The sequence below is a fragment of the Pteropus alecto genome, unplaced genomic scaffold, assembly GCF_000325575.1.
Source record: "Pteropus alecto unplaced genomic scaffold, ASM32557v1 scaffold14, whole genome shotgun sequence".
Taxonomy (NCBI): Eukaryota; Metazoa; Chordata; class Mammalia; order Chiroptera; family Pteropodidae; genus Pteropus; species Pteropus alecto.
In genome coordinates, this window is record NW_006436810.1 from 11,759,238 (window position 1) to 11,772,610 (window position 13,373).

At 32.2% G+C, this 13,373-nt stretch overlaps 1 protein-coding gene across 1 annotated transcript in view; it reads right to left on the reverse strand.

The window, feature by feature from the left end:
* The window catches only part of CDH19 (cadherin 19), a 40,362-nt gene extending 27,713 nt beyond the window's left edge, over positions 1-12,649 (reverse strand). Inside the window, exons 1-3 of the mRNA XM_006913729.1 lie at positions 12,455-12,649; positions 9,526-9,820; positions 5-124 (exon numbers count right to left, since the gene is read on the reverse strand). Coding sequence (XP_006913791.1) covers positions 5-124; positions 9,526-9,820; positions 12,455-12,649 — 610 coding nt within the window. The remainder of the gene's footprint in view (positions 1-4; positions 125-9,525; positions 9,821-12,454) is intronic.
* Between the last annotated feature and the right edge of the window lie 724 nt (positions 12,650-13,373).

Genomic DNA, 13,373 nt, shown 5'->3' on the forward strand with positions numbered 1-13,373 from the left:
ATACCTGTTGTTGGTTCAATGGAGAAATATGGTTGGCCTTGTAGTAAGCTGTACAGGAGACGAGCGTTATTGCCACTTGAAGGATCATCAGCATCACTTGCTGTCACCTGGATAACTAATGTTCCTGAAGATAAAAGATATAGTTATAAGAAATTAAGAGTGTGGTCCTACTGAATGATGAATTCAGTTCTGTAAAGCATTCTTTCTTTACCAAGTAAGATGATGATATACAATGGAAGACCAGTCCATCTCATTCTGAATTATAAAACTAACTATATAATATCTCTCTGTATAGACAAGAGAATATAACCTCATACAAAATAGCTCTAATTCTCATAGACAATTTAGAATTTTAAACATGTAGGTCTATGATATAATTAAATGTAACCTATTAAACAATCCATTACAGTGTGTAGTTTCAAAGGTGTGTTATTAGCTGAGGAATCAAAAATTAATTGGAAACACTTTTCTTCAAAATTCACATTCTGATCTGTACCCACCCCAAATTGCAGAATGTTGATACAATAGTAATAAAGATTATTTAAATAAGCTTGAAATAGTATCAATTTGAGGATAGGCATAAATATTTTGCCTGTTTAATTCTCTTCTATGAAATACCCACTGTTCAAAGAATTTTTTTAAGTGCAAAGCAAAATCTACTAGATATTGATAAGGTAAGCATTCTCATTAAAATTCGGCAAGAATTAATAAAAATACGAAAAATATGTACTTACACATTAAAAGTTAATGCTCAAATTAAACATATTTCTTAAAGTATTAAGCTTTTAAATTATCTTTATGGAATGTAGCATTACAGGTCTTGTAGAAAGTCTGCATTTATTGAAACATGACATTCTGTTTCAGTAAGAATGGCACCATGAGTGGCACAAAATCAAGTAGCCTATGGGATTTTCTTTACTACTAGCATCATAAGTTTTTCATTACAATCAAATTTTATAAACCGAGACACTAAAATAGAGAGACATGTGATTCTTCAGTAATAAAAATGTTGAAATTGTACCATGACCCTTAACTGTATGTATGTGCTGTTTTGTCTTATTATTTTTATGTTAGTTATTTAACACCTGTTTTATACTGTACAACCACTCAAAATGCCACCATTCAAAATGTAGACACATTAGTTTTAGGTGTTTTAAAATACATTTCCAATCATTTGTGATGACATAGATGGACCTTAACAGCATTATGCTAAGTCAGATAAGTTCAATACAAAAAAAAAAATATATATATAAATATGTATGTATACTGTATAATAACATATGTGGAATCTAAAGAAGCTAAACTTATTGAAACAGAGGGCAGATTCCTGGTTACCAAGGGCTGGGGCTGGAGGTGGGAGAACTGAGGAGATATTGATCAAGGGTACAAACTTACAATAAGAAGATGAAGAAGTTCTGGAGAGCTAATGCATGACATAGCGATTTTAGTCAAATACATCGTATTATAAACTTCAAAGTTACTAAGAGACTAGATCTGAAAGGTCCCATCACAGAAAAGAAATGATAATTATGGGATCCGATAGAGATGCTAGTTAATGCTATGGAGGTAATCATATTGCAGTAAATAAATGTATCAAATCAATACATGTCACACCTTAAACTTACACAGTGTGATATGTCGATTATATCTTAATTAATTAATTAATTAATATATTTCTGTAGCAATCGTGAAGAGCTATTCCAATTATCATCAATTCTATCAGTTTGTATCAGGCAAGACAGTCTTTTAACTACTCTTGTGTGCACACACCCACTCACTCCCTCTACAATTCCTCATTTCGTCTCCATTTCATTTCTTCCCATAAGGGTTTCCCATCCCTAGTTTCCAGAACTAGACTACCTGTATTTAGCTTCCGAAACAATAGTCAAAATTGTATGGTTAGCTGTTGACCAAAAAAAAATTCTTAGCATTAAAACTTTAGATTATCTAACATGCTATTTCTTACACCCCATGGAAGAAGCTGCAAGTAAAAAGTAGATGTCCTCCAAGCTCAGTCTGCTTTTTGTAATGCACCTACTAATAATATTAAAAATAATAATAACAAAATAAGGGACAAAAGCTTCCAGAACAAGATGCCAGAAATAAAATAGGATTAATTAGGGCTGTCCTGGGTAAAACTGGAGATGGGATCACTTTATGTTACAACAACTGTGATAATGCAAGATAACACCCAGGGTTACACATAAAGGGAAGAAGCAGTACCCCAATTACGTGTATATAGAATTGCCTCACCCTTTATCCTTACTATTCCATCTTAAGATGCTATCCTGTAATTAGAATTGGGTAACCGATGGCAACTTTTAAATATTTAAATTAGCTAGATCCTTGAAATTGAGTTAGCAAGGAAGGCAAACCAGAGAGTGGGAAAAGCCTTCTCTTGGGGATTGATGGGTTTGCATGTCAGCATGCATCTCTGAGCTGAGTCACTATAGCTTGGTCAAAGATGGCCATATTATTTGTAAGTGCAAACAACTGCACTTGTTGTCTAAAGATTCTCTTAAATCATAGGTCCTATTAGTACATTGAAAGCTAATGTCATTTGCCCATATTGCCCTCGAGAGACTTTTTCATAACTGCAAATTTAAAATCAGTTTTGTATTTTTAGCCAGCTTCTGAGACTTTAAAACTATCTTTTGCTAAAGGCCTTTATGAAATTAAATTTAAGATGATATTTGACTTTATGTATTTTACCACAGACACCATAATGCAATAACATATTTTTATGTAGATGACACAAGACATAAATTTGTACCAGGTGCTCAAGAGAAAAATCATAGTTTAGTGCCTCAGAATCTGCATTTGTTGATACGCTTTTTCATTTATTATGACACAGATAGAAAATTATAATGAAATGTCATATTAATATAAGGGAAAGTCTATATTATGTCTGAGAAATTCATATAAATTATGCTTTCTGTGGTAATGTTAATAAGTGCTAAAACTTATAAAACTACATAAAATTTTGAAGATTGAAAGCATTGTTGACAGCATCAATATGAGTTCACAACAGATTAGAACTATTCACCCACTAAAAGTAAAACCTAATGAAAAAATAAGGTAACTCTGTCGATGTTGATTTATAGAGATTTTAATATTAATGAGAGTATTACAGAGGACTGCTAATTCTCACCCAAATGTTGTTTAATATTAGTAACAAAATTATATTAGATAATGTTGTCTCATGTTTCACACAGAATGCTTTATCTTCCAGTGATTATGAGAAGTGTCCAAACATAAAAATGTAAATGATAAATTTTGATATGCAGACCAATTTCGATATCACATAAGCAAAAGAGAAGTCAGCAACCTGTGGCAAGAACATTTTGCATGTAAAGTTTACATTTGTTATAGAATACTAACTAAACAGCATGCTATAGTTTAATATAGTGCTTGAATGCCAACATTTGAACTCTAGATTTCAAAATGATTCATTTAATTTAGTATGTAGTTTATTTTCATTTTCATTTTATTTTTTTTAAAACTTATTAAGGTGACTTTGGTTAATAAAATTATATAGGTTTCAAGTGTACAATTCAATTGTCCATCTATATTGTGTTGCATGCACACCACCTAAAGTCAAATCTCCTCTGTCACAATATATTTGACCCCGTTTACCCTTATCTAGCCCCTCCTCTTCCTTTTCCCAATAGCAAAGGAAATCATCAAGAAAAAAAATGGTATGTAATTTTTTTTGTTTTAAATTAAGTAGTAAAAATATTAACAGGCTCTTCTTAGAATTAAGATAAAATTGTCTAATAAGAATGCTATTTTTACAGGTCATTTTAGTACAAGTAAACTTTGATTAATCTGAAATGAATTTATTGAGAGGATGTTGAGTTATATAATGGTCAAATTCAAAAACAGCACAAATTAAATGACATTATTTTGACCTACAGTGATTTTGGTAACAACAAAAACAGATTTAAGATATTAGATAATCTAGTAAAAATATAATTTTCAGAAATCAAATTCATGATGGAAATAATGGTTTAATCAGTCAGCATATCTGCTTATTCCTTCACACTGATAACTTATTTTATTAGTACAAGGATTATTATTCATTCACAGGTATTGACTGTCCCATTCATCACCTGAAATGTCTAAAGTATTTTTCAAATATTTGTGGTTTTTTGTCCACAACCACCTGAAAATTAGGTCATCCTTATTATTCTTGGGTTATAGTTTTGACACCTCTTTTAATAATATGAGAATTTAAGTCAAATAAATCAAACCGTGTTTAAGAAAGTAAACAATAATATATTCAAAGAAGGTACGAAGTGTAATCCATAACAACCTTCATTGCTTTCAATTCACGTGTGCAAAAGAATGTTTCATAGAATCTAATTTTCATATTTGATATATTTTAAGAAAGATTTTAATTTTTCTGGGAAATCTCTGCTATATGTTAATATTTGTTACAATTTATAAAATAAAAAACTGAAATAATCTAAATCTGTATGTATTTTACATAAATTGAATTTAATCTCTTTTTTATAATGGCTCTACATATTTGACATATGACATATTTGTTCCATACTGATGATAAATATGTTTAAAGTGAATTTTCTTTTTTTTCCACCTTTATTTTAATCATTGGCATGTAATGGTATGTAAGTTCAAGGTGCACAACATGATTATCGATACATGTATATTCTGGGAAATAATAATCACAATAATGTTAGTTAACAGCTCCAACATCACACGTAATTGCATTTTTATTTATTTATTTTTTGGTAAGAATGGTTAGAATTTACTTTCATCAACTTCCAGGTATATAATACAGTACTATTAAAAGTATATCATATATTACATCCCTAGCATCTTTTCATGTATCTGTTGGCCATTTTTATCTGTTGTCTTCCTTAGAAAAATGCTTATTCAGGCAGGTCCTCTTTCCATTTTTAATTATTTGTTTTTATTTTGTTTGTTGATTTGGTTATTGAGTTGTATAAGATCCTTCTACAGTTTGGTTATTAGCTCCTTAACTGATAGATGCTTTGGAAATATTTTCTCTCATTTTGTAAGTTGACTCTTCATTTTGTCAATTGTTTCTTTTGCTGTGCAGAAGATTTTTCAGTTTGATGTAGCCTAACTTATTTACTTTTGTTTTCGTTAATTCCATTTTTCGGTCATGCCTAAATAATCACTGCCGACACCAATGTCAAGGAAATTTTTCCTTATGTTTTCTTCTAGTATTTTTACAATTTCAGGTCCTATTTTTAGTCTTTAATTCATTTCAGGTTAATTTCTGTGAGTAGTGCAAAATAAGGGTCCAATTTTATTCGTGAATATCCAGTTTTCTCAATACCATTAATTGAAAAAAAATTATCTTCTCTATCGAGTATTCTTGGCTCAGAGTATCGCTCTGGCTAGGACTTCCAGTACCACATTGACTAAAAGTTGTTAGAGTGGGCATCCTTGTCATTCTGATTGAGAAAAAGCTTTTAGCATTTCACAGATGAGTATGATGTTGGCTGTGGGTTTGTCATATATGGCCTTTATTATGTTCAACTTTGATACTTATATATCTGATTTGCTAAGAGCTTTCATGAAAGAATGCTGAATTTTGTCAAATATTTTTTTTTTCTGTATCTGTTGAGAGAATCAGATGATCTTTATCCTTTATTCTATTTAAGTTGTGTATCATGTTTGATTTGCTTATGTTGAAACATTCTTGCAGCTCAGGTGTAAATCTCATTTGATCATGATGTATGATCCTTTTACTGTGCTATTGAACTAGTGTTGCTAGAATTTTGTTTAGAATTTTTGCATCTATATTCATTATGGATAATAACCTGTAGTTTTCTCGTGATGACTTTATTTGGTTTGCTGTCAGGTAATACTGCCTTCATAGCATGAGTTTGAGTGTTCCAACCTCTTCAGATATTTGGAAAAGTTTAAAAAGTATTGGTATTGATTCTTCTTTAAATGGTTGGTAGAATTCACCAGTGAAGCCATCTGGTTCTGGACTTTGGTTTTTGGTGAAGTTTTTTTTTTTTTATTACTGATGCAATCTCCTTATTAGTAGTCATCTGTCTGCTCAGATATTCTATTTCTTCATATTCAGTCTTGGTAGGTTTTATGTTTCTAGAAATTTAAGTATGTTTCTAGAAATTGTACACTGAGAAATTTCAGAATTAGGAAATACTCTTTAGCGACTGCCTGCAGCACTTTGGGTCACTATGGGTCTCAACCCACACCTATGGTTGGGTTGAGACCCACATCAATATTTTCTCTTCATTTCCCAAACCAATCTAATCACTTTTGTAGTGTTTTTATCCATCCACACACTCATTTGTTTACTTAATCATTCCAAATCTCAGATACTGTGTGATTCCTGGCCTGCTAGATCGTATATTTCTGTATAGAAGAAAGATAATAACTTAGCAAATCCAGACTGACAAATGGGAAAACATAATGTTTATCTCAATTCCACTTGATAGTTCTGGCTTGAAAGTAACTGCATTTCAAATATAAACGTCCTCAGTAAAAGCCCATTACTTGTAAATAAATATTATTTGTTAAATAAACAACAAGTAGTTTGTAGTTTTCTTGGATTTCTCTGTCTTGGATTTATCATTAAATGTCGATTCCTTTCAGTGGTCTACCAAATTCTAAGTTCAAAGTGCAGGTTCAAATGTAATTGGTAGTGGACTCCAATACAATACAAATATATTTAAGGAAGACAACAGAGAATAAAACGCACTGGTTGCCTTTTAAAAGATAAAATAGGTGGGTAGGGAATTCAGAAGCAAGATTAACACTCAAGAACCTATTAAATGGCAATGGATGTAGAAAGAAGATGAATAATTAAAGATATATTCAGGCGAAAGAATCCACATTATTTATTAATTAAATATTGAGATTGAGGGGAACAGAGAAAATCATATATAATATTAATTGGTTTCTTCAAAGCGAAGTTAATAACTGTAAGAATGTTTCAGAGGGAAACCATCTACAAAATGGGGAGTGATAGGGATATTCCATGATTTCCATATTAGATAACATTTGTAAGCAGTTGACCATCATTCTGTTGACCCCTTCCTCTCACTGACAGGTATAAAAAGTACTCATTGATTTTCATATGAGTCCATACAAAGCCTGATCTCTGAGGCGCTTCCACAGGATGTATTAAATTACACAGATTGACTAGGTTAATATGTACAGCTACCTCTAATGGCAAAGCATAAAGACATCGGTGGGAGCCAAATATGTTACAGACCAATGTTTTGGGATCTTTACCAAATTAATCACAGTTGGTGTCATGCTATACTTGGTGCCGTGATACAAATGCCATATTATACACACTACAGTCTCCTTGTGGGTTCATTCTCCAATTTTGCACAATGGTTGTTTTGTACCCTCCTCTGCTCCAGTTAAAATCCCAGCCCTCTGCTTTCAGTTACTGCCTTTGACTCATAAATCACTGATAAAATGGAAACAACCACTTATTAACTGGTTTATTGTCAACCAATGTGCTATCCTACCTGAACATGTCCCCTCTACTACTGCCCTGGACTCAATGGCTCTTTCTCTTAGCAACAGCTTTCCAGCAGTTATAGCTCTCTTATTTTGCTTCAAAAATGCACGTTTGGATCATTCAATTAAATTCCACGATTAAATTCCCCATCTTAATAAATGAGTAAATAATGATTAAAAAAAGTCCCTTTTACCTTCATCTCCCTCTACTTAGTACCCTGCATCTCTATTTTCTCCACGTAGCATAACATCTTTTAAACCTGGCTAAATTAATTGTCACCTCCTCTTCTCCTTCCATTCATACAATAGGATAATCTCCAATATGCTGCAGTTAGATTCGACCAAATTGCTCTTATCGAAATCACTGGGGACCCTAGGCTTGCTAAACCAAAAGTCACTGCTCAGTTTTAACTCGATGCCACCTCACGCAGCATTCCACACAGTCGGAAGATCTTGTGCAATCTCTCTTCTGTGCCCCTCTCTGCTTCCTACATCACTGGCCTACCCCATTCATGCTAATTTGCTTTAACAGTCTGGTCACCGTGCATGCTTGTCCTTTCTCTACCCTCATTCTCCACTGAGGGAATTTCATCCATTGCCATGTCCACATGCTTACCACGTGCCAATAACTCCCACATTCATAACGCAACCCTCATCCCCTGCGAGGGGAGTATGTTTCCAGAACATGGCATGACAGGCCTCTTTGTATCATTCCCTTCAAATATCACCTCCTAAAATGTTCCCACTTCCCCGAGTCAATTAATCATTATCATACTTTGCCATCCTTGATACTTTCGTGACTTACGGTATCAAATATTACCTTATTTATTAATATAGTTATTTATTGTTTGTGTGTTATAACTAAAACATAAGTTCCATTCTAGTAATTACCTCATATATAACCTTTACAACCGAATCTCTAGTTTCAAAGAAAAGTTCCTAGAACATGTTAGATCCATAATATACATTTGCTGAAGAAACAGGATGAGGAAGAGGAGAGAAGAGGAAGAAGAAATGGTTCATTGCCTGCCACATAGAACAATATTAAAGTGTCATTTAAGTCTAATAATAATTGGTTTTAATATATATTACACAGCTAAATTGTTTATGCTGTAAAAACCTATGTTCTGAACATATGTAGAAAGAGGTCTTTAAACCGCTATCTAGAATGTTAAAAACAAAGAATCGGGAAAATACACAATGGAATATGCATTTTTAGATTCACATGCTAATGAATCACAAGTTTCGGTAAAATAGTTTTTAAGCAGAAGGCAAAATTTTAAATGATCGTTATCAAATCACATTTAGCATACATAAGTAAATTTTATTAATTAAATTTTGCTATATATTGTGTTATCAAAATTTTCTGACTCAGTGAGTGCGTGGACAAATTTTGCATAGATGTACTGTAATTTTTTCTCTCCTGGGAAGATACTTCTGATTCCCAAGGCTGTCAATTCTTATCTTATGGAAAGTATTCTCTTCTACATGTATTATATTTAAAATACTTATAAAAGTAACACTGGGTTTGAAAAAAAAACTTTAAAATGAATATGGCTAAATAGAGATATTTAACCAATTTATTTTGTTTTATCTTCATGTGCCATGATTTTGATGCATAGAGTAGTTTTGTCTTATAAATTGGTTTTTCTATTTTTACATAGGTATCTTATGTGTTTTTTAGAATAGAAAAGTATACTTTGCCTTCAAAAATAAATTCTTATATTGAAGAAACTAGTAAGAGAACAAGCTAAAAAATTTTATAGATCACTCAAATTAACATGTTTATCCTTTTCTCTATTGCTTTGAAGACAGATTATATTTTAATGAGACAAATAATATGTTAATATATACTATCATTGTTGACAAAATCATAATAATAGTTTAATTTTTCAAATATTTTACTTAACATGTTTGTAGAAGGAAGTACAAATATAGAACTTTAAATAATTCACTTGTTATGCTCAAAATCTGAAATCTGTTCTCATTGTTCATATATGTTTGATGTAAGTTCATATGCAATACCTTCTGGTGACATCTCTGGTACAACGGCCTCATAAGGTTCATCCAGGAATTTTGGTTCATTGTCATTGACATCCGAAACCCTGATGACAAATTCGGACTCAGGTTCCACAGCCTTTCCAGTAGTGGTGTCTATTACCTGGGCTCTTAGAGTATAGAGGGACTGTTCCTCTCTATCGAGCTTCTGTACGGCATATATGTCACCTGTTCTTTCATCAATGACAAAAACACTTCCGGCTCCAGCTCCCAAAAGCTTGTACTGGAAAGAGTTGTTTCCTTTGTCTATATCAGATCTCAGCTGAAGATGCAAAGAGGGATGATTTAGTTTCCAAACATGTCAAAATGGACAAGTCAATTTCGATGACTTTATTTTCATGTCTGTTCCTTATTCCCCAAGTTAATAATTTCATATAATTCCTATGGTATATTAAATACAGTATAATAATAACTTTAAGATTAAAATCTATACCAGGTATATTCTATTCAATTCTCAAATATACCTTTTCTTCTTGTGTTCTCATTATTTTTATTTTTTAAAAGCAAAGTAAATCTGTTCATCATTCATAGTGTTGATGTAATTTTGAATTTTATATATATAAAAACAAGGATTATTATGATAAAAATAACATTGGTTATGTGTTTTTTTCCATGTTTAAGTTATTGTTACATAAAGAGAGGGAGCATGCCATAAGTTCCATAGTATCCTTGATTTATCACTTACAATTACGCCCTTCTTCAAAGTAAGGGCTTCTCCAAAAATTTACAAAGTTAACCAAAAAATACAATCTTAAATTCATAACTTTTCTGATAGTTCAAGGTAAAATGTGTTATTCTGGACTAGTTAATAAATTGCTTTTTGTGAATGGGGAGAATATCTGAATTTATCTATAAACAGCTAATTTTAATAATGTGTTGAATATCACTTCTATGCAATAAAAGAAATAAACTGAGACTAATAATAAAAAAGATGATAAGAGCTATAGCTCTTTTAATTTGCTAATCCTTCATTACTCTTAAAATAAAGAGTCTCTATGAACTAATGATAAGAAATTAAGGAAAACAAATATCCTCTTAAATAAACATATCAAATGAAAACAAAGTATGGCTTGTGGTTTTCAAGTAGCATTTCGATGTTTTAAAATTTGTCTCAATAACAGAATGAAGATAAGTCAAATTTAGTAATGAATATGTGTATTTCAAGTGTATTCACAGTGTAATTTTTAGAAATCAGTGAGCTTGATCTTTTTAAGGACCCAGATTTAAGTTAAAAAAAGCAAAAAACATATTTTTTGAATATCTGCTTCTTAATGACTCAAAATATATAAGTTATACACATTTCAATTTCATGGATTCTAGTATTATAAAATTTCCTCTATTTCTATTCAAAACTATTCTCTTAAGCAGTTATTATCAATTTGGCAAATCAATATGACTTTAAATTTTTACTTAATTCTGATCAACAAACTCAACCTCTTTTAACAAATAAGTCAAGAAGAAATTTATCTTGGACACATCTGTTACTCTTTAATTTTACCGGCTATTTAAATATAAGCACCTAAACATTCATCATCACTCTCTTTTAAAACAGTTATCTCTATGTTATTTGAGCCTAATGAGGTTGTTTAGAGGGAAAATATCTGGTCAAGTATTTTCAGAAATATTTTTACAGAATGAAAAAACAGGCAAAGCTATGTGAATGGAAGAAACAGGAGATTTGTGTAGTGAGCAGTAAAACAAAACTAGAAAATGTGAGTTAGCCAGGATGATAGTCCCTGTACTGATTGCACTGATGTGCTTCCCTGCAGAGCCTTATTCACTAGAAGTCACCAGCCCACGTTAGCCTTTCACCCAATTCAGTGATGGAAGAGCATACGGTACTCTGTGAAGTCCACTGTCCATGTGGCTAGAGAGACTCAGTTACGTAGCAGATACTTAACTATGGACTTCGTTTATGGCATTCTGCTCGTGATTCACCTGCCATCATCTTAGGAAATGAAAAGGGATGAAAACTATTACAGCAGGCACCCACACACACATGCACATGTACACACACACGCATGCGCACGCACACACACACACTTTTTAAATGTTTGCCTGAGATCCTCCTCTAAGCCTTCAGTTGAATGTACTCATATCCATTTGGATGATAGGATAGACGCATGCCTATGGCATCAGGACATCAGGCTAACACTGCGGCCCTCCCAAAAGGGCTAGAAAAAGAAGTAATGAATTTTGAGTGCTTCACCCTTTGGGCCCAATTAAATATTAGTGTCAGTTAATTAACAGTGAAACTTAGTTCAGTTCATTCGTCTAGAGAAAGCTTTAAAGAAAAGGACATGCTATTATAATTACCTCCATTTAAAGAAAATCAAATAATAATAAAAACCAAAAACGTAAATAGGAAATAGTCTTTCTCATTAAGGAAATTTTCTTAAAATATATTCTTATGAAAAAGTGAAAATAGTTATTCTTTATACTTCAACTTCACTAATCAAATGAAGTATGTAGGTTCTTGAAGCTGCTTAACTGTAAAATGATTTGGTATTAATCTGCTTCATTAAAAATTAATGAGGGGTAAATCAACACCTATTTAGCATAATAGAAAATGAGGCTAACTACCGTTAGTTACATTATTGCTTTGATCCATTACCAAAAATAACACTGTCAAATTTCCAGATGTCTGTAATGAGGGCAGCGTTTTTATATGGGGGACTAAAGTGAAATTTGAAAACAAGAGCTGTTCCTCCTCCTCAAGTTTTTGTGTCTATTTCAGGTGCCTGTGAGTCTGAAACAATTAATTTTGCTGGTATCTGAAGCTTTCTAATGGTTTTCCTGGGAAAATGTAGAATTCGTCAAATACCACAACTTCCTCAACTCGTTCATTTAGATTTATACAACATTATTTCCTGCAACATTCTCAGAAAATCAGTACCTGGCCAATGTGATGACTACTCTTATTCATTTCCTCTGGTACAAAAAACTGGTTCCACACCCAGCCACGCTTCATTCTCAAATGAGACCCCGCTGGGTGCTTAACTTCCTCTGTTTTAGGGTTTTCCGTCGCTGTGAAGCAAGGCCATAGGAGAGGAATCCCCAGCATGAAAGGCAGCAACAAGGAACCATTCATTCTTCTCTTTTGATTCCGGCTGATACTCTTCAGAGGAACGGGTGTGCTGCAAACAGAAACCGTAGGCTCCTTTATAATCTATTCAAACTCTTAAGTGTCTTTCATATTCCTAAAGAATGAGAAACAAAACAAAATTTGACATTTTAAAAATAACATTTTCTCATGTAACTGCTAAAGAAATGATGCGACTTTTGTATCTATACAAATGAAACAAAAATATACATTTATCTTTCAGTTAAGCTAGTTAATTGTATTTTGTAGCTTTGCAATAATTTGAATGAAATACTTATAAATTTCTGCCGAGGCGCTGTCCATTTTAATCTGTAGTCAAATCTGTCTGAAGGTTGAAAGCTGCTCTGACAATCTCCCTGACTGACAGCTGACACTGAAATACTTTTTTTTAATCTACTTACTTCTCCCATTTTATCTCAGTAAAACAATAACAACAACAACAACAATAACAACAAAACTATCCCATTAAAGCAACATTCAGGCCAGGAGGGGAAAATGTGATATTTCATTTCATTTTTAATAGAAATATATTTTATCATACAATTTTCTAAACTATTGTTTTATGTAGTATTAAATAAACAAAATGACAATTCATCTCTCTCTTAAATGACTGGCATTCTCACCCTTATATTTCATTGAACAGCTTTGTATTTTTCCACACCTACCTAGCACCCTCCATATGACCAAACTGGATTTGTTTGTTCAAGAATCA